This window comes from Betta splendens, chromosome 7 (assembly GCF_900634795.4).
Source record: "Betta splendens chromosome 7, fBetSpl5.4, whole genome shotgun sequence".
Lineage (NCBI taxonomy): Eukaryota > Metazoa > Chordata > Actinopteri > Anabantiformes > Osphronemidae > Betta > Betta splendens.
The window spans coordinates 17283499-17303254 of NC_040887.2; the positions used below are offsets into that span (position 1 = coordinate 17283499).

The 19756-nt window shown below is 40.8% G+C and overlaps 2 protein-coding genes across 6 annotated transcripts; both read left to right on the forward strand.

Moving 5' to 3' along the window:
- The first annotated feature begins 1762 nt into the window (after window positions 1-1762).
- On the forward strand, window positions 1763-4691 carry hsd17b10 (hydroxysteroid (17-beta) dehydrogenase 10). The gene is made up of 6 exons (XM_029156844.3): window positions 1763-1921; window positions 3070-3234; window positions 3503-3667; window positions 3741-3869; window positions 4081-4189; window positions 4298-4691. Exons 1-6 carry the CDS (start codon window positions 1898-1900, stop codon window positions 4486-4488), a joined length of 783 nt encoding a protein of 260 aa, XP_029012677.1. The 5' UTR covers window positions 1763-1897; the 3' UTR covers window positions 4489-4691.
- Window positions 4692-6202: 1511 nt separating this feature from the next.
- Window positions 6203-13739, forward strand: LOC114859116 (6-phosphofructo-2-kinase/fructose-2,6-bisphosphatase 2-like). Of its 5 annotated transcripts, none has more exons than XM_029157020.3 (16): window positions 6203-6332; window positions 6893-7066; window positions 7748-7873; window positions 8156-8252; window positions 8346-8412; window positions 8494-8568; window positions 8642-8698; window positions 8791-8915; window positions 9378-9585; window positions 9812-9958; window positions 10034-10138; window positions 10399-10528; window positions 11133-11195; window positions 11268-11326; window positions 11974-12162; window positions 12543-13739. In XM_029157020.3, exons 2-16 carry the CDS (start codon window positions 6976-6978, stop codon window positions 12582-12584), a joined length of 1581 nt encoding a protein of 526 aa, XP_029012853.1. In that variant the 5' UTR covers window positions 6203-6332; window positions 6893-6975; the 3' UTR covers window positions 12585-13739. The 5 variants fall into 5 exon arrangements, with proteins under 5 accessions (XP_029012853.1, XP_029012854.1, XP_029012856.1 ...); XM_029157021.3 differs by having other exon boundaries at window positions 11974-12153; XM_029157023.3 differs by lacking the exon at window positions 6203-6332 and having other exon boundaries at window positions 6929-7070.
- Window positions 13740-19756: the final 6017 nt, after the last annotated feature.

A 19756-nucleotide genomic window follows, 5' to 3' on the forward strand; every position in this document is an offset into this window, starting at 1 on the left:
TGTCAATTGATGTTTCGTTCAAATGTCCTCCTTTGCTTGTTTCTTAGGAACTCGTGGCATCGGAGATTCTACTCACGGACTGGGAACTTCTGTGGGAAGCAGACGATGGTCACCTCTTCCTGATGTCGCGTTCTTTCATGGAACCACCACCTAGAGCAGGAGGCCGAGAGATGAACATTATCTGGAGTCGACAGATGCTGCGGAGCTGTGGGATGAGGTAGTAGTTTGTATAGTTTTAGGATCATAACAGATCTGGGAGATAACTATACAGCCTACTGTCTTTCTCACGGTGACAAACCATCACACTGCCACATCCACGTTTTGTTACCATGGTGACTGAGGATTCCCGTGATAACACCAACAAACCGCTGAAATACAATATATTAGTACTGTAAGGAAGAAATTTAGGGAGAAGAAATATATTTTGGATGGTCAAGGCCCTTGGCAGGTAGGTTGGTTTAAGTTACCCTTTAACCTTTTTCAAGTTCTTCTGTGGATGTAGTGTTTCCAGTGTTTTCTGTGTCATCATGTGATTCCAGGATGTAGCTTCAGCTGTCATTTTAGATTAGACTTGCTGCTGTGGTTTTGCACTCAAACACAGAATGATAGTTCTTTGTGTGTAGAACAAATATCAGTGCCTGAAAGCATTTACATTTATTCTATTTAATTTCTCATATTTGGGATATTGCTATTCTGGGTTGTTAACAAATTTGATACTTTCATATCACAACAAAAAAGCAAAGGGTTGTAAATGTATATTTCTTCTGTTCATTTTGAAAAAATAAAAAAAGTATGCTAATTTTAATGCAAATAAAGATAACCACCAGACTGAACAGGCAGGATGTGTTTTTTAGTGTGCTCATAGCTGTGCTGTGGTGAGGTAGTAGGTTGTGTTGTTGTGGGGTGCGGGATATTGCAACCCCTACTATGGAGATCCAACAATACAATTTACTGCCTTCCACAATGTGGCAACACTGCATCGTGGTCCTGCTGAAATCTACAGGTAAATGGATTTAATGCCTTTAGAAACATTTTATTTATCATGTGTATTTTTTGGAGGGTTTGGTTTAATAGAAAACCTTCATAATTATGTATTTATGCCTTTTTTTACATATGAAATATGGAGCACAGCTGTTCACTACTGTTTACTGGACATTAAAGGTTATATATGTTCTTTTGTGTTCAGAAAATAAAGGATATATTCAAGTAATGGTTTTGTTCTATTCCTTTATTACATTAGCTTTATGTTGGAAACACTTTATTCTCATATTATTAGTAGCCTGCCTTAAACCAGGGACTTTTCACTTCCAGGGCTATCTATCTAGTAAAGTCCCAATGTTATTTTATTTGAAATTAAACAAAACTGCTTTTAGAGTGTAATGTAAATGTATGTATCTGTTACCGTAACTGGGATAAATAGCTTCACCTACTTTTGAAACTGGAGCCCCGAAGCGCCGTTTGGTTCAGCTGTCGTTGAGCTGCTGGGATTGGACAGTTTGCCTCTATTCTTTTTGCTGGTCAGTCAGTATCGGTAAAGGGCGTTTCCAAACGTTTGCACCGATTGGTCCTTTACAGCCACGCGCACATACGCTTTCCCAATCTGTCACCAAAGAGGAGCAAATTACCAGGGGTCTCACACACATAGCATAGTATGGCACTCACTCGCTTGCGAGTGTATCTAGGTAAGCCAGTATCTATCCAGCTGCTATTCGGGCCAGTCCAGTAGAAAAAAAAATAAATGTAATTTTAAAATAAAACTTCTATAAAAAGTTTAATATTTCGTAGGCCCAGACGTTTCATATGAATTGGGGAAAATTTAGATCCTTTATAAATATAGGTTTGGTCTTGTCACTGTTTAAATATACGATCTTTGGTGTGACGTCACGGCAGAGCAAACATGGCGAACATTCGGTGTGTCAAGGTGAGCAACGGATTTTTGAGAATTTTTCGTGTACCACATTTAAAGGCTGCAGTTGACACATTTCGGTGTTCAGGCCCTGTAATGAATAATGTTTGCATGTGTAGCTGTTGATACTGCGCCCCAGTGATTAGCATTGTCTCTGAACTCACTGAACACCTAAACAGCAGCTTCAGTTATTATATTAAATGTGTTTAACGCTGCTGTTTGTCAGCTACGTGCACGTTAATGCTGTGCAGTCTTTCTGTTATTTAGGTTTTCATGTAACGCCTGAATTCTGCCTTTGCTCCATGACGGAGCTTCACTGGCGTTTGTAGTTACATTAGTGATGCTCTACACGTGATTTACACGTTGAGTTGGCATCACCTTTTGATTTTACAAAACGTTGACTCAACACTGACCAATAGAACCTTCAGTCCATCTGACCTGAGTTTGATCCCAGATAATCCGCAACATTTTCCTCTAAATTAAGGTTTTGATGGATTTTCTTAAAGGATACTGACATTCATTCCAACAGTTCCCCAGCCACTGAATCTTTTCAATTCTTCTGGAGGTGAACGCAGTCCTTGTTTTGAAAGTAACAGTCTCCGAGCCAGAATCATAGCCAATAGTACCAATGACCAATGAATGTCCAGCTAGGTGTTTATAAAAATGTATACCTTTATGGCCATGTCCTAATATTCTATTTTGTGAATGAGTGAACTTTTGTGAGTGAATGACCTATATTTAGGCCTGCAATATGTGGTTTACGTGTATGTATGCTCTGGACCAGGCTACGATTAAATCTCCATAATGACTAGTGACTTCACTTTGACTTAATCTGCTTCTGCATCTGAGTCATCTGGACTAAATTAAACCAGGATAAGAGGATAACCACAAACACACAAGACAGAATAAATCTCCATGGGCACTTGACTGTTCAATTGATCCTGTATTTGTGCAGCCTTGTTCACGAAATGCTATTGCAAATGACTTGCAAGGGTCACTGACCAGCATAACAAAACCAGGTATTTTCACACAAACAATACATAACTCAGAAAATCAACTGTTTATGTATAAACACTACCACAGTATTGTCAACTGAAAAGACATTGGAACTTGAGAAAATAAAGGATTTACACATGTTGATATGTACTTTGGTGTCTGTGCAGGGAATGGTTGGACTGGTGACAGGCGGTGCATCAGGTTTAGGCCGGGCCACTGTGGAGCGTTTGGTGCAGAGTGGAGCATCTGTTGTGATCCTGGACCTTCCCTCCTCTGAGGGACGGGTCGTGGCTTCCAGTCTGGGTGATTGTTGCGCTTTCGCTCCTGCAGATGTGAGTCTGAAACACAGACACCAAACAATGTAGAATCAATACAAAGGTTTACTCTATGAACAGACTACACTGATGCACACAAGTCTGGGATACTGCACTTACCCCAGCTGCTTTTAATAGCAACGTCTACAAAACAAGTGCGTTAGACGTAATTTATTGGAACAGCTACAAGAAGTATCTAAGTTGATATTACTGAGACACATTAAATAACATGCAGGCATTATTATGAGTGAATCCTTCACACTGGGTGTGTCTTGCTCTTTCCCAGGTGACTTTAGAGGCAGACGTCCAGTCAGCAGTGTCCCTGGCCAGAGAAAGGTTTGGGAAGCTGGACCTTGCGGTTAATTGTGCTGGCATCGCTGTGGCTGTTAAAACCTATAACTTCAAGAAGGATGTCGCTCACAGCCTGGAGGACTTCCAGCGTGTCATAAATGTAAGGAAATGCTGAATACAGAAAAAAAGAACCATCAGTCACAGCTTATCAGACAAGAATGCGTGTCCTGCAGGTGAACATTGCAGGAACCTTTAACGTAATCCGTCTGGCTGCTGGTGCCATGGGGAAGAATGAACCTGATGCAGATGGACACAGAGGCTGCATCATCAACACTGCCAGTGTGGCAGCTTTTGATGGACAGGTAAACACAAACAATTAATACCATTTCAAAAAAGCTTACTACACTGTCTGTCTGTCTGTCTGTCTGTCTGTCTGTCTGTCTGTCTGTCTGTCTGTCTGTCTGTCTGTCTGTCTGTCTGTCTGTCTGTCTCTTTCTTTGTCTGTCTGTCTGTCTCTTTCTTTGTCTGTCTGTCTCTCTCACGCTCTCTCTCACGCTCTCTCTCAATGTCTAGGTTGGCCAGGCAGCATATTCAGCTTCTAAAGGTGGCATCGTCGGTATGACACTCCCTATCGCAAGAGACCTCGCTCCCATGGGCATCAGGGTAGTCACCATAGCACCAGGTTTGTGGACACCAACAGTCTAAGGCCACCAGACAGCTTCTTCGAGTCTCACTATTTTCTGAGCAACGTCATTACAGCGGTGTCTAATCAATGTTCACTTTCCTTCAGGTCTCTTCTCGACTCCTCTCCTAGCTAGTCTTCCTGAGAAGGTGCGCTCCTTTCTTGCTCGCCAAGTGCCCTTCCCCTCACGCCTGGGAGACCCCTCTGAGTTTGCCCACCTGGTGACGTCCCTGGCTGAAAACCCCATGATTAATGGCGAGGTTATTAGACTGGATGGAGCCATTCGTATGCAGCCATGAGACAGATGGGCAGTGTGTGTATGTGTTGACTGCCACTAGTTAAGGAAAGAGGTCTGTGAGAGGCTGCCTCGTGTGTTCACATGTATCCATAATGTGTAAAAATGAGACTATACAGTACATGAATGAAACAATGCACAACTCTTTTTTTAACAAATCTGATCATAGTAAACATGTCTAATTTCAAATAAACCTGACATATTACACATTGTTGTCTTGGTTTTAGATCTACTGTAAGTCGAACTCATGTCCATCCTTCTCACTTGTGAACCCCAGAGATACTACCGGTACTCTAGTAGTAACCATCAAACACTGGCAAAAATACTCAAAGTATTTTTTTGTTTAGTGTTTAAGTATTTAAGCATGTCCTTTTACTTAAGGCAAAGTTAAAAATTAAATATATAATTCACTCACCCCTTCCTTAGAGCGGTCTTATTCCTACAAGCTGGGGTCCTTCTTGTACGCACACACACACACACACACACATATATATATATATATATATATATATATATATATATATATATATATATATATATATAGATAGATAGATAGCCGAGGACTAGTGAGCGTGAGAGCCACTATCCAGGATGAAACATCCAAGATCCATAAGTACATCAAGGATAAGGCCCCGACAGATGACGTGCTGAGTGAATGTCTCAAGCAGTGGAGAACAAAGGATGAGATGCTGGATGAGGGACCATCATGGGAGGACAAGCCCTTACACGGGGGATGTACCACCGGAACATAACTGAAGTGGCTGATCTCAACAAATCCTACCAATGGCTTGAAAGGGCTGGGCTGAAGGACAGCACAGAGGCACTCATCCTGGCCGCACAGGAGCAGGCCCTGAGCACCAGAGCCATAGAGGCCCAGATCTACCACACCAGACAAGACCCAAGGTGTAGACTGTGCAAAGAGGCCCCAGAGACGGTCCAGCACATAACTGCAGGGTGTAAGATGCTGGCAGGCAAAGCATACATGGAACGCCATAACCAAGTGGCTGGCATAGTATACAGGAACATCTGCGCGGAGTATGGACTGGAAACCCCAAGGTCAAAGTGGGAAACACCTCCCAAGGTGGTAGAGAACGAGCGAGCCAAGATCCTGTGGGACTTCCAGATCCAGACTGACAGAATGGTAATGGCGAACCAACCAGACATTGTGGTGGTGGATAAAGAGCAGAGGAAAGCCGTAGTGGTGGATGTAGCAATACCAAGCGATGGCAACATCAGGAAAAAGGAACATGAGAAACTAGAGAAATACCAAGGGCTCAGAGAAGAACTGGAGAAGGCTTGGAAGGTGAAGGCCACAGTGGTGCCTGTGGTGATTGGAGCACTGGGGGCAGTGACCCCCAAACTGGAGGAGTGGCTACAACAGATCCCTGGAAAAACATCCGACATCTCAGTCCAGAAAAGTGCAGTCCTAGGAACAGCAGATACTGCACAGAACCCTCAAGCTCCCTGGCCTCTGGTAGAGGACCCGAGCTTGGAAAGTGGATGAGAGACCACCCGCGTGGGGTGAGAAGGGAGTTTTTTTATATATACATACATAGACATAGACATAAACACACCCAGTGTACTAAACAATGAAAAACATTATGCAATACACTACACGCAGCTTGAACCCGTGAGTGAAATATGAGATAGTATAAAAACAGACGTAATTATGGTAGGTTAAGAGTTTTATTTGCATTTTTTCCCGCCAGCTTGACAGGTATACTTCCGGCAGCTGCCGACACCGGAGGGGAGGAGCTAAACATCCCAGAAGAGGAAGGAGTGTGTGCTGCAGGCGGAAAGCAAACGAATGGCGGCGTTGTCTTAAAGATTAAAACTACATGGTTCTTAGTAAGTGTCTGATATTTTGGTGGTTTTGTGTCTGTGTTGCTTTAACGTTTGTGAGACGACATGCTGTTCTCGGGGCGGCTCTTACAGCCGGTCTCAGATCAATGCCATTCAGGACACGTTGTGATCTGACGGATACTGAGTGACGGCGACGAACGCCGAAATGATACTGTACCTGTCAAAGCTTCACCTGCTCACCTCACAGCGGAGTCGTTTAAACAGCACCGCTGATTATTCTAACCTGTTTCACCTGGTGATGTTTCGTTTGTGATGTTTTCTAAATAATGCTTAAATGATTATTAAATTTTACAGCTTATCTTAGAAGTGTCCCCATTAAACACTGAAGGACGCCAAAGGGATTGATTCTTAATTGTGTCGGTCTGGGACCAGTTTAAACGTTTTGTTTTGCACGTCAATAAATGTTCCTAATAAAGTGATCCACCCAACAGAGTTGTTCGACCTTCCTTCAGTCTAAGCAATGGACGATTTGTATCTGCATTTCATGATTTGTCTTTTGCATAGTAAGTGTTTATATCAAATTTTATGTCACACATAATTTGCAGAGAGGTGCTGAGCAGATCCCAACAGAGACCAGAGCATTCTGTCTGCTGACCCGCTGTGACGGAACGGTTGGACTTCCATCATCATGGCTACCAGGCAACAGAGACCTGCTGCTGCTTCAGATGTCTTAGCTGATCCTAAAAGGCCGGAACTCAGGGCCAGTGAGAAGAAGTGCTGTGAGTGTGTTGTTGTTCCTCTGTGTGCTCTGAAAAATAACTGTTAATACATTAACACAAGCACTAACCATGAGTGTTTGAGCACTCCCTGCACCTCAGCTAATATGTTACAGAATATTATGCTGTTACATTAGGCTGCATTTTCTATGTTGTTGACACACACTGACTGGTGAATGTCATACAGCTGAGAGTGTGGAAAATCAAACACATGCACACACACCATTTATAGGAGAAAAGCACTGTTATATCCATGGTCAGCTGTCTGTTTTACACAGAAGTTAGCAGCGAGTTTAACCTTATGGTTCAATATCAAGGAAATATTTGATGGTTTCAAAGTTGGCTTGAGATCTGTTTCTGTAGTCAAGTCTGAGCTCGCCAGATTTCTGCTCACAAAGATTTATTTTCCCTTGAGCTGTGGAAGACTGAGCCAACGGACAAGTTTAAAGTGAATTACTAACTATGGTTGCTAAGCAGGTTAAGGTGACGTTAACCAGCAGTTGAGAGAGACAGCAATGACATGAGCTGAAAGCAGCAGAGGTGACACTGGTATTCCGCAAACCTCCCTTCTTGGTGTTGGCGTATACATGTGTATACAGCACACATACAAGCAGCTTCTAGGTCAGCCCAACACGTGCAATAACTAATCTCTGGTTGTGTTTGTCTGTGTGATGTAAACTGCAGCCTGGGCGTCCTACATGACCAATTCTCCCACCATGATAGTAATGATTGGGTTGCCCGCTAGAGGGAAGACGTACATGTCCAAGAAGCTGACGCGCTACCTCAACTGGATTGGAGTGCCAACTAAAGGTCGGTCCGGGATTAACACATTGTAAAATCTACTTCTACATTGTGTATATGATAAATGTATTCACTTGTTAAGTGTCCTCCAGGTACTTGAGTGAAATCTTTACGCTTAAGGCAACGCTGTTCATATGTTGTTCCGTGTAGATCAGTGCCTGTGATTCCTGCTGTGGTGGAATGCAGGAGATCTGGTTTGGCAGATGCAGTTAAAGAGATAAAACTCTAACACAGCACTTGCACTAATTCACTTCTCTGTCTGTCTCTGTGTCTCTCAATTGCTTATGTCAGTTTTCAACCTTGGAGTTTATAGAAGAGAAGCAGTGAAGTCATACAAATCCTATGACTTCTTCAGACATGACAACGAAGAAGCAATGAGAATCAGGAAGTGAGTCAAACAGCTGCCTGTTTGTTTAAAGCTCATTGTGAGCTGAAGACGTGATTAAGTCCTCGTCTCACAGCGTAATCTTGGTTTTTACAGACAGTGTGCTCTGGTGGCACTGAAGGATGTTAAGGCTTATCTCAGCGAGGAGGGAGGCCAGATTGCTGTAATAATACAAAAACCTCAGTAACTATGATCTGTTTGATTCCTGTGACGTTTGTCCTGAATGTCCTGTTCTGCACATTAGGTCTTTGATGCTACCAACACCACCAGAGAGAGGAGGGAACTCATACTTAACTTTGCCAAAGAAAACGCATACAAGGTCAGATTCTGAGTGATTTAATACTTTAAAGTGTGGTTTTAGAGGTTCTTATTAGTGATGTCCTTCATTCTAGGTTTTCTTTGTGGAGTCAGTCTGTGATGATCCAGATGTCATTGCTGAAAATATCATGGTAAATATTAAGCCTTCAGCAGCAAATATTTCTCTTTAAACTGTTAAACCTTTGTCAATCTGAATCTTATCTCCACTATGTGTGATCTTCAGGAAGTGAAGGTGTCCAGTCCAGACTACCCTGAAAGGAACAGAGACAGCGTCATGGAGGATTTTCTGAAGAGAATCGAATGTTATAAAGTGACTTACCAACCGTTAGATCCAGACGAACACGACAAGTAAGATCTTATCTTTTTCTTTTGCCTTGATGTTGTTTGAATCATCTCACCATGAGTCCAGTCAAAACAGTCCCTCTAGTCGTCCTTGTAGATAATCTGGGTTTTGGGTTGTCAAAGACCTGTAGCTACAGACATTGTCCAGCAGATGGAAACACATGTTCATCGTTTGTAGTAGTTGTAGTTGGCTTGTTGTTTTCTTATTGTAGTCATAATGTTCCCAAATAAATGACCTAATCTTACTCAGACTCAGGCATCTCTAACTTCATATCACCATAGACATGAGCAACTGTTGATCTTTTTACCCTTATCACAGTTTTTCAGCTGCTGACACAGAATATTTTAAAATGTGCTAAAGGACATATCAGGTTGTTATTATTATTATTATACCAAAAGCTTTTTACTATTTAACATCCTCATCTATTGACTCACTCTTTCGCTTGCTTCTTCTGCTGTCGTCTGCAGGAACCTGTCCTTTATCCAGATCATGAATGTCGGCCAGCGTTTCTTAGTGAACAGAGTGCAGGACTACATACAGAGTAAAATTGTCTACTATCTGATGAACATCCACGTGCACTCCCATTCCATCTACCTGTGTCGACATGGAGAGAGCCAGCACAACATTGAGGGTCTAATCGGGGGAGACTCAGAGCTGTCAGAGAGAGGCAAAGAGGTGCAACTTTTAACTCGAATTTTAACTCGAATCACGTGTTTGTGAATAGTGTAAAACATGGTGAAACTCTTGCACATGATTTCTTCAAATTCACATGTTCTAAGCTACAACCACAGCACTTCAATAAAACCGGCAGCAGTAACCTCAACAGTAGTTGGAGCACCTACATTTACTACCCAACTTCACCTGATTGTAATTGTCTCCTGTCTTTTTGTGTCTTCTTCAGTTTGCTGCAGCTCTAAAGGGTTTTGTGGAGGAGCACGATCTGTCTGACCTGAAGGTCTGGACCAGCCAGCTAAGACGCACTATTCAGACAGCAGAGGAGCTTGGCGTTCCCTATGAGCAATGGAAAATCCTTAACGAAATAGATGCTGTAGGTTCTGTGGCCACAGATGCACGGCTGTGGCCTGACGCAGGTTTTCACTGCATTTATTCGTGTCTGTTTCAGGGAGTGTGTGAAGAGATGACCTATAAGATGATTGAGGAGAAGTTCCCAGAGGAGTTTGCCATGAGGGACCTGGACAAGTATCACTACCGCTACCCTGGTGGAGAGGTAGAGCCTATGAGCATCTTTCACTCATCTCAGAGTTTATTGTCTTGTTGGTCACATTTTCCTGGATAAAGATCTGAGCTGTTCTCTAAAAGTTGGTGATTCGGGTTTTAAGTCTGCTAGTCGAGTATCATTCCACACTTTTTATTGTTAGATCATCCTCTTCACTAACAGGAGCAGGCAAAAACTGTGGAAAATATCCTCCTTGATAAAAAATGAAACCCATCTGGTGTAATTAGACCTGACGTGTCCATCCTCTCTAGTCCTACCAGGACTTGGTTCAGCGCCTGGAGCCAGTCATCATGGAGCTGGAGCGACAAGGCAATGTTCTGGTCATCTGCCACCAGGCTGTCATGCGCTGCTTGCTTGCCTACTTCCTGGATAAAAGTGCAGGTTACATACTTGAAGAGAAACATGTGTTTGCTAGAATTATTACGTTTTTAACTTAATTGGTTTTGCAATTAAGTGATGCAAACGTTCCCCACCTAATGCCTGTGAGTGCCCAGACTCTGTTATTCATCAATTCATAATTCTTCTCAGATCTATACTCAAATATGAAATCATCTGACACTGCTCCAGCTCAGAGCAGCATCCACTAAACAACTGCATGAGGAAAACGGGTTTGTTGTTGATGTGACCTCGTCTGTGACTCCATATGTAACAGGATCAGACGTGACCTTCTGTAGGTTGTGCATTTAAATACTAAATAACAACCAACAACCTTAGTAGTAGCTCTGAGAAGTTTTCAAAGAGGAAGTGGGAACGGCTGCAGTTTGGATTAAAGACTAAACCACAGGAGCCTGTGTGGGCGCAACTTACTGGCACCTCAACACATTTTGCCTCCGTATGGAACATAGAGCTCTGCAGACCCGAGTACTGAACCCTGTAAAGTGTGACATTTGTTGCTCAGCTGTATGTCACCAGAAATAAGGGAAGGACGTGTGACCTCTCACTCCCACACAGAAAGTCTAACAAACTGTTGTTTCTGCTAGCACAGATGAACTGCCATATCTGATGTGTCCTCTGCACACGGTTCTGAAACTCACCCCTGTGGCTTATGGTAGGTCACCACACTGTTGATGTGTCAGCAAGCCATTTGTGGAACATGAGTTTTTTCCTGTTTCTCTCCCAGGTTGTAATGTGGACACATTTGACCTGAAGGTGGAGGCCGTCAGCACTGACAGACCACTAGTAAGCTTCAGACTTTCACATGTCACATCATACACATGCTGCCAGTGTTGTTTGGGTTATAATTTATTAGTCAATGCCAGAATCTGAATAGATGAAGGACAAGTTTATACCTGTTCAGTTTAACACCTGTGTTGTTATAAAGTCCAATTAATTAACACCTGGATCTGGAAGGCTTGTGCTAATTAATGCCTCAGACAAAGTACAGCTGGGATTTTGTGTGTTGTGGTGCCTCTACAAAAACCTCACCACATGACGTGTAACTGTGAGGAATCATTTCGCTTTATTACTGTAAATGTTAAAGTAAATCACAGTAAAACACACTTCCACATCACACAATAATTCATCTCATGTTCTTCAAGGTTGTGTTTCAGTAAAGTGAACACAAAAAGTACACATCCAGTGTAAGCACAAGGATTATTTTTAAATCTAATAATCAAAAACATGGCATCTGTTTTAACCTCTAGTCTCAGCCAGAGTGGGTGTCAGCACATAAACTCGCTTCCTGAGAAACAAGTCATTAAGAATCGCGTCTGCTAAGTGTATATTTACAGCTGACCGTCTTACAAATTCATGTTTTTTTACATTCTTTGCACTTGGTTAGAGACCACCTGTTAATCCTTCACCTTGTGTTTCTGATGTCCTCTCAGAATAAAGTCCGAACAGATGTTGTGTCGCCAGCTCTCCTCCGACGGAACAGCTTCACTCCTCTTTCCAGCCAGGACCAGATCAAACGGCCTCGTCTCCACAGCGGAGGTGAGCCTCCACAAGGCCGCGTGTCCCAGACCTCAGCTCTACCTGATGTCCAGCGCTTCCAGGCATCTGAAGAGGTACATGAGGTGAATGTGCCACTGTATCACATGCCTCTAACATATAACACTAACTAACAAACTAACATAAGGTTAATTCTACTGACTGTGGCACTTCTATAGTTTTTGCCTCCTCCAAAGTTCACAGGTGTAGGACATGCTCTTATGTTTGAATGTGGAGCTTTGTGTCACAGTTGATTGTGGGGTTTTATTTATTAAGTGACATTCACTTCATTTCCTTTGCCTCAGAAAGTGAGTAGAAACATTGAAGGAGTATCTCACTGTGGTTGGTGACCTCAGGTTTTAAACTTAGCTCATGTTCAGCGCCTCGATTCCAGACCAAACAAACACCTCATTCTTTATTTGTTTTTTTCTCCTGTCAACTCTCTCCAACTTTCCTCTTCACACAGGACACGTTGAACGGTTTTACTGCTGCAGACGCAGACGACTGAGCCGACTTAAAGAAACAAACACCTGTTTTATCTAATGTATGAATACATCACATTGATTTTTAACCCTCCATGAGTTTGACACCAGCAGTTAAATCCCAAAGCTCCAGCCACAACATCCGTGTTTTACACAAAGTGTCTGTTAGCTGCTGATGTGGACGCCTCTCATACATCAACTAAATAGTGGGGACAGAAAAAATGTTTGTTTTTAGCCTAAGAACAATCAAAGCAGACAAAGAAATTTAACATGATAAACTGCCAAAACATTATGTTACAATGTTTGAGGTTTTATTCCTTTGTTTTTTCATTTTTAGTTTGAATTTTGTACTTTTACTTTTCTTGGTTGATTTCATCGCTGTCAAGACGCACTTGTCCAGATCCTACATTCTCATGTGGGAACATTTCTTTTCCTTCGCTCGAGAAACTAGACACAATGATTCTGTTAGTATCTGACTGACTCTCGTGTCTGTGGCGTATCTCTTGTCCTCCTCTTGCACTAGTTGATAGTGACGTTTGCTGTGTGCAGTCGCACAGGAACAGTCCACAACACACACAGCAAGGTTACATTTTACATGTATACATGAAAGCAAATCACATTACTGTTTGTAGAGTAACTTTTAGCAGTAAACATGTCCAGCTTATACGTTTGTGAATTTTAAGTCTTACAATAGTTTTATTGTAGAGATGTCTTATCCCCAGTTTGACCTTAAATTGTTTTTAGAAATACTTTAACATTCCAAGGTTATGAAAATCCTTCATCTGGTAATCTGACCAAAACAAATCAATGTAGGTCTATTTACATTCCAGTTTATTTTTCACTCAAATGAGACTATTCTAATTCCGTTTGAATTCTATGAATGTGAGTGTGACACTGGGTATTTGTTGGATTTCTTCATAGTGATTAGCTCAGCAGTCGTGTTGAGACACTGTGTAAAGTTCTGCCTTGATGCCATTCATTCACATTATGTTTGATATTATTAGTCATTTAGACTATTGCCTTTAAGTGACTCCAAGTTTGTCGCTGTGGTGATGGAGATGATTGACGAATGTCAGTACGTTCATGTTATGTTGTGTTTGACCTGAAAACAATGGGGTGTCTTGATCTGCTTAAGCTTCTGTTCATATTTTATCAATAAACTTAAGCAGTTCTTATACTGACGTTGAATCCTTCTCGTTATGATTTGCATAAGTTTGTTTTCAGTTCCACTGAAAGCATCAAAAACAAATTTCAGAGAGCATATAATGCTTTGATGCCTTAAATGGTCCCTCATCGGGGAGACCCCGATAAGAATCTCTGATTAGCATATATACTGTATATACATACAAATTTACCTAATAGCTAAACAATCATCAGACCACCTCAGTAGCAATGAACTGTACCTGTATATTTTCAGTCAGGATTTAGAAAACTTCACGGCACAGAAGCAGCTCTGGTTAGAGTCACTAATGATCTTCTCTTAGCTTCAAACAATGGTCTAGTTTCTGTCCTTGTCCTGTTAGATCTTAGTTCTGCTTTTGACACAATTGATCATAAGATTCTATTACAGAGATTAGAACATAGCATCAGAATTAAAAGAACAGCACTGGGATGGTTTAAATCATATTTGTTGAACAAATTCCAGTTTGTTTATGTTAATGACAAATCCTCCATATGCACAAGGACTAGCTTTGGAGTACCACAGGGTTCTGTGCTTGGTTTCGAAACAATCTATACATGTCTCCTCTAGGTGAGTCAAATGAAACAGATCAACTAGTCAAAATTAAAAGTTGTTTAAAAGACATCAAATGCGAGACTGTCCTGGAATGTCCTAAAACTTCTTTCAACTAAATTCAGATAAAACAGAGGTTCTTATCAATGGGCCTAAAAATCACAGAGAGAGACTATTGAGTCAAATAGCAACCTGGGATGATATAACACTAGTTTCAGATTCTATTGTGAGGAACCTTGGTGTTCTCTTTGATCAGGATTTCTCTTTTACATCATATATTAACAAATCTCCAGAAGCGCCTACTTTCATTTTAGAATTATAGGTAAAATTAGAAGCATCCTATGAGGTAAAATTAAGAAGCATCCTAAGAGTGTTGCGGAGAATCTGATCCATGCATTTGTTACCTCTTGGCTGGACTACTGTAACTCCTTACTCATAGGATGTCCTAACAGCTCCTTAAAAAGCCCCCAGCTAATTCAAATTCAAATATTAGCTTCTCTGCACTGGCTTCATGTAAAATGTAGGATAGAAGTTAACATTCCCCTACTCACTTACAAAGTCTTTAAATGTAGAATGGGAGACAGAGCTTTTAGCTACTGTAATGGACAAACAGTTTCTTCCATAGGTTCTGCAAATAATATCTTATGGTTTGTCTTGCATCTGTTATGTTATGTATTTGACATTTTACCTATTGTTCAATGGTTTTCTGTGCCTGATAGACTCTGGACTCTAGCTTCCAAACCCAAGGCCGGAGAGTTGTGTCTCTCTATCTGTTGAGGCTTACTGCTCCTTGCTCTCTGATAGTCAGACGCCAGTGATACAGGTGTGAAAATGTAAACATCTCCACACACACGGCAACAGGGATGAGATGGTGCATGCTATTTAATTGAGCTACACAGACATTCCACCGTAGTCGGAGAGAGGGGTTAAAAGACAGAAACAACCTGAGGATTTTGGGCTCTTGGCATCACACCTTTGTGGTGTATGCTCTGATCTCCCCAGCTGGTTTTTGGTTTGTTGATGTACACGACCAACATCCATGTTTTTGATTTGCTTTCCCCATTATTTTTATTTTCCTTTATTTTATAATAAATCTCACAAAGACAACTCTCTCATCTGCTTGTTTATTGGAAATTTCCACCACAGCTACCAAGCTCCTCTTCTGTGGAACCAGCTCCCTGTTCAGGTTAGAGAACCTGACACACTCTCCACCTTTAAGATTAGGCTTAAAACCTTAAACTATCTCTTAGTTAAGCTGCAATTGACATAGACTGCTGAGGGACTTAATTTATACACTGAGCTCCTTTGTTTCCTTCTATCTCTTCTATCCAATAACCCCCCTTCATTGTTCCATGTTTAACTAACCTTGTCTCTTTCTCTCCAGTAGTTGTGCTTCTTTTCTCTCTCTCTCCCCTCACTTCAACTGGTCGAGGCAGATGACCGCCCACATCCAGACTGGTTCTGCTGGAGGTTTCTTCCTCATTAGAGAGGGAGTTTTTAGTCTCCATTGTTGCTGTGATTAAAGGCTTGCTGTATGTGGGATTTGTTGGGTTTAGTTATGTAAGGTCTTAAACCCTAAGTGCCTTGAGATAACCTAGTGATTTAGCGCTATAAAAATAAAACTGAATTGAAATTGAGTTGAATTATACTACTGGACTTTACTGGACTGACATTTTATTTTCTGTTTGTGAAGGTTTTTGATGTTGACTGTGCTGCATCCAAGAGGCCTTTTCTAGTTTAGTTCTCAACATCTTTGTGGTCATTAAAGCCTTGGATCAAGGTCTCCCCAAGGAAACTGGTATTATCATGAGGGAACAGAGGTGCTCTTTTGATGTTCTTGAATGTGGCACATGCATGTGCAAACCTTATGGTCCTTATCTATGCCCTAATAAACTCCTCCCAGGTACTTAATCTCAAGGTCCCCCTACACGCTTAGCATCCAGATAACATTAGGTAGATGGTTTCAGCTTGTTTTGTTGTTGTGGGTCTAAAACTGCTCTCAATGCACTTGTTCAAAGCACTTGTTTGAGATGTTGTGCTGTTTATATATGTCCTGTTGGTATTTGAAATACATATTGTTGTGCAACAAAAAGTTAGGTTCCAATGCCAATGAGTTGTTTTAAACAGTATTCTGGTACTGCTTTTATTTTAGAAATGCTGGTATATACTAAATTTATGTGACCATGCTATGACTACAGTTTGCTCATGTATAAAAAAAATGTGGTAACTTTCCTGGCTGAAGTTGATTTTAATAATGCACAATTACACAGTTCATATTTCCAAGTATAATATATAATAAATGCACAGTTGCCAATCATAAAACATGAGTAAACGTAACTTTAAACTGAAAACTAGCAGATTTTGAAAAAATAGGTTTCACTCAAAGTAATGTGGAAACCTAAAAGTCTGAGGTTTTATTCAATAACAGTAATCTGGAACTCCTTTGGAAAGTTAAGTAGAGCACACAGATATTACTAAAACGTTAATAGAAACATTAAGTCGTCTTTGCAAGCAAATACAAATTACATGAATAAATTAATAAACGACTTCTATAAAAAAACGTATAAACTACATACATTTTTGGTGTAATTAGTTATCATTTTTATAAGTAGATCATGGGGGTTATTTTTATCAATGTGCTACAGTAAAGACATTTTATTTCCTCATAAGTTTCAGCTCATTTCTCGAAGTGGATTACATTCATGTTTAACTGTCTTGTTATTGGGTGAAGGTTCCTTTCGGGCCATGAATGTTTGGGCCACAGAGGTCTGTGGCTGAGATTTATTTCATTATCTTTAGACAGAGCTGCTTTGTCACTGAGGAGTGTAAACATGTGCAAAATGGGAGGAAACACAGTCTGGTCCTGCAGCTCAGAGAAACTGACGGTGGACAGAGGTTGACCTACACATGGTCACGGTGCAGGTCAAAGCCATAGAGTTGATGCTTCCTCCCAACCTCAGTGTCTCTTACATCTGTCACAAATGTCTCATTGGACAAACATGAGGGTAAAGTTCTTTACTGAAGACTCCATGGGATTGGCTTTGACAGCATCTTTTTACTAGTATTGTTCCTCCCTCTCTAATCATATATTTTAGATGACAAAACATGTGTTGCTACAAAACACATACACACAATATGAGTCAGATGTGTGTCTGGGCATGTTTATAATGAGTATCTCCCAGACTAGTGTGTAAGACACCTTCAAAGAAGTCTGTGGTGGCACCCTGATGAGCCACTGCGGTCAAGTGAGCCGTCGTTCGTTCATCCGTCGTTCAGCCAGCCGCGCTTCAAAAACGTCTTGCGCCCGTATTACGCGCTTTACAGCAGAGCACAAAACACGCTCGTCGCGACTTCCTCTTTTCATAGCGAGACGTCGGTCTGTTCAAAATATGGAAAACTACGAAACAAAATATTGCATATATAGAAAAACTGTCGCCTAATCTGTGTATTTTTACTGTATAGTTTAGGATTTATTAGTATTCAAACTTACCAATTTATTCTGTAACTGTACGGGCCATATAGTCAACTTTAATCATAAATAACTTGACTTTGGTGCATAGTTCCAGGCCCAGACCACTTTCCCCTTGTTCTACTAGAGGTGTACTATCACCACACAAAGATCTGTGTATTTTTACTGTATAGTTTAGGATTTAGCAGTACTTGAAAGTACTATGTCACACTGTAATACAGTCAACTTTGATGATTAATATTTCGACTTTGGTGCATATTTCCAGGCTCAGACCACTTTCCCCTTGTTCTACTAGAGGTGTACTATCACCCCACAAAGATCTGTGTATTTTTACTGTATGGTTTAGGATTTTAGTAGTACCATGTTATGCTGTAATATGGCCCTTACAGTCAAGCACAAAACCAATAAGTACTGCACCACAAACAGTGTAGTATGTAACTTTCTTTTTTATTGTTGTTTTTTATTGTAAGTCTGTATTGTGAAGAGAGAATAATTGCATTAAATCTAATCCTCAATGTTAGGTTATATACATTTTGTATTTACATTTTAGTGTTCAAAATTAAATATTACAATGTGCAAGAACAGAGACGGCAATAACTTTGATAAAACAAACTCCAGACATGGTAAAATAGTTTGATCAGAACAAATAACGATTTCATTCAGGTGCTATAAAATGGTCATTCATGTGCCCTTTTACAGATACAGTGTGATGGCTGTTGCAGGTGGTTTCATGCACAGTTCTTACAAATAGATAAAAACACACACACAAGAAAGCAACAACTGAATACTGGAATTGCTGTCTTTGTAAATAATTCCTCAACCATAAAACAGTTACAGGATATATCCTATTTGTCTTATATTTTTGTTCATTTTGGCACAAAACTGTATTTATATGTCCATCCATCCATTTTCAGCCGCTTTTTCCGGGGACGGGTCACAGGGTCAACAGTCTAAGTAAACTCCAAACTTCCCTCTCTCCGGACACTTCCTCCAGTTCAGCCCAGCCCAGGACCTGTTTGCCTTGGGAGACCCTACCAGGGGCATTTAGCCCCCGACAACATAGCTCCCGGGGTCATTCAGGCACACAAACACCTCGTTTCACACAAATATTCAGTTTTTGACTGTTCCATGACTTTATATAAACATTAAACATTTAGTTTTAATATTAAAAGTCACACTTTGGAGTCCTAACAGATGTTAATAAGAGGATTTAATGTGTGTGTGCCTAGCCTCACTCAGTTTTTTATATGAAAAGTGACATAATCCGGGCCTGGCATTATGCACTAAAGTCAAGTTATTCATCATCATAGTTGAATATAAGGCCCATAGAGTATTACAGTATGACATGGTAGTTTTAAATACTAATAAATCCTAAACTATACACTACAAATACACAAATCTTTGTGTGGTGATAGTACACTTCTAGTAGAACAAAGGGAAAGTGGTCTGGGCCTGGAACTATGCACCGAAGTCAAGTTATTGATTTTCAAAGTTGACTCTATTACAGTATGACATGGTAGTTTTAAATACTAATAAATCCTAAACTATACAGTAAAAATACACAGATGTTTGTGGGGTGGTAGTACACCTCTAATAGAACAAGGGGAAAGTGGTCTGGGCCTGGAACTATGCACCAATGTCAAGTTATTAAGGATTAAAGTTGACTATACGGCCTATACAGTTACAGTATGAACTGGTAGTTTTGAATACTAATAAATCCTAAACTATACAGTAAAAATACACAAATCTTTGTGTGGTGATAGTACACTTCTAGTAGATCAGTGGGAAATTGGTCTGAGCCTGGAACTATACACCAAAGTCAAGTTATTAATGATCAAAGTTGACTGTATTACAGTATGACATGGTAGATTTGAATACTAATAAATCCAAAACTATACAGTAAAAATATACAGTTCTTTGTGGGGTGATAGTACACCTCTAGTAGAACAAGGGGAAAGTGGTCTGGGCCTGGAACTATGCACCAAAGTCAAGTTATT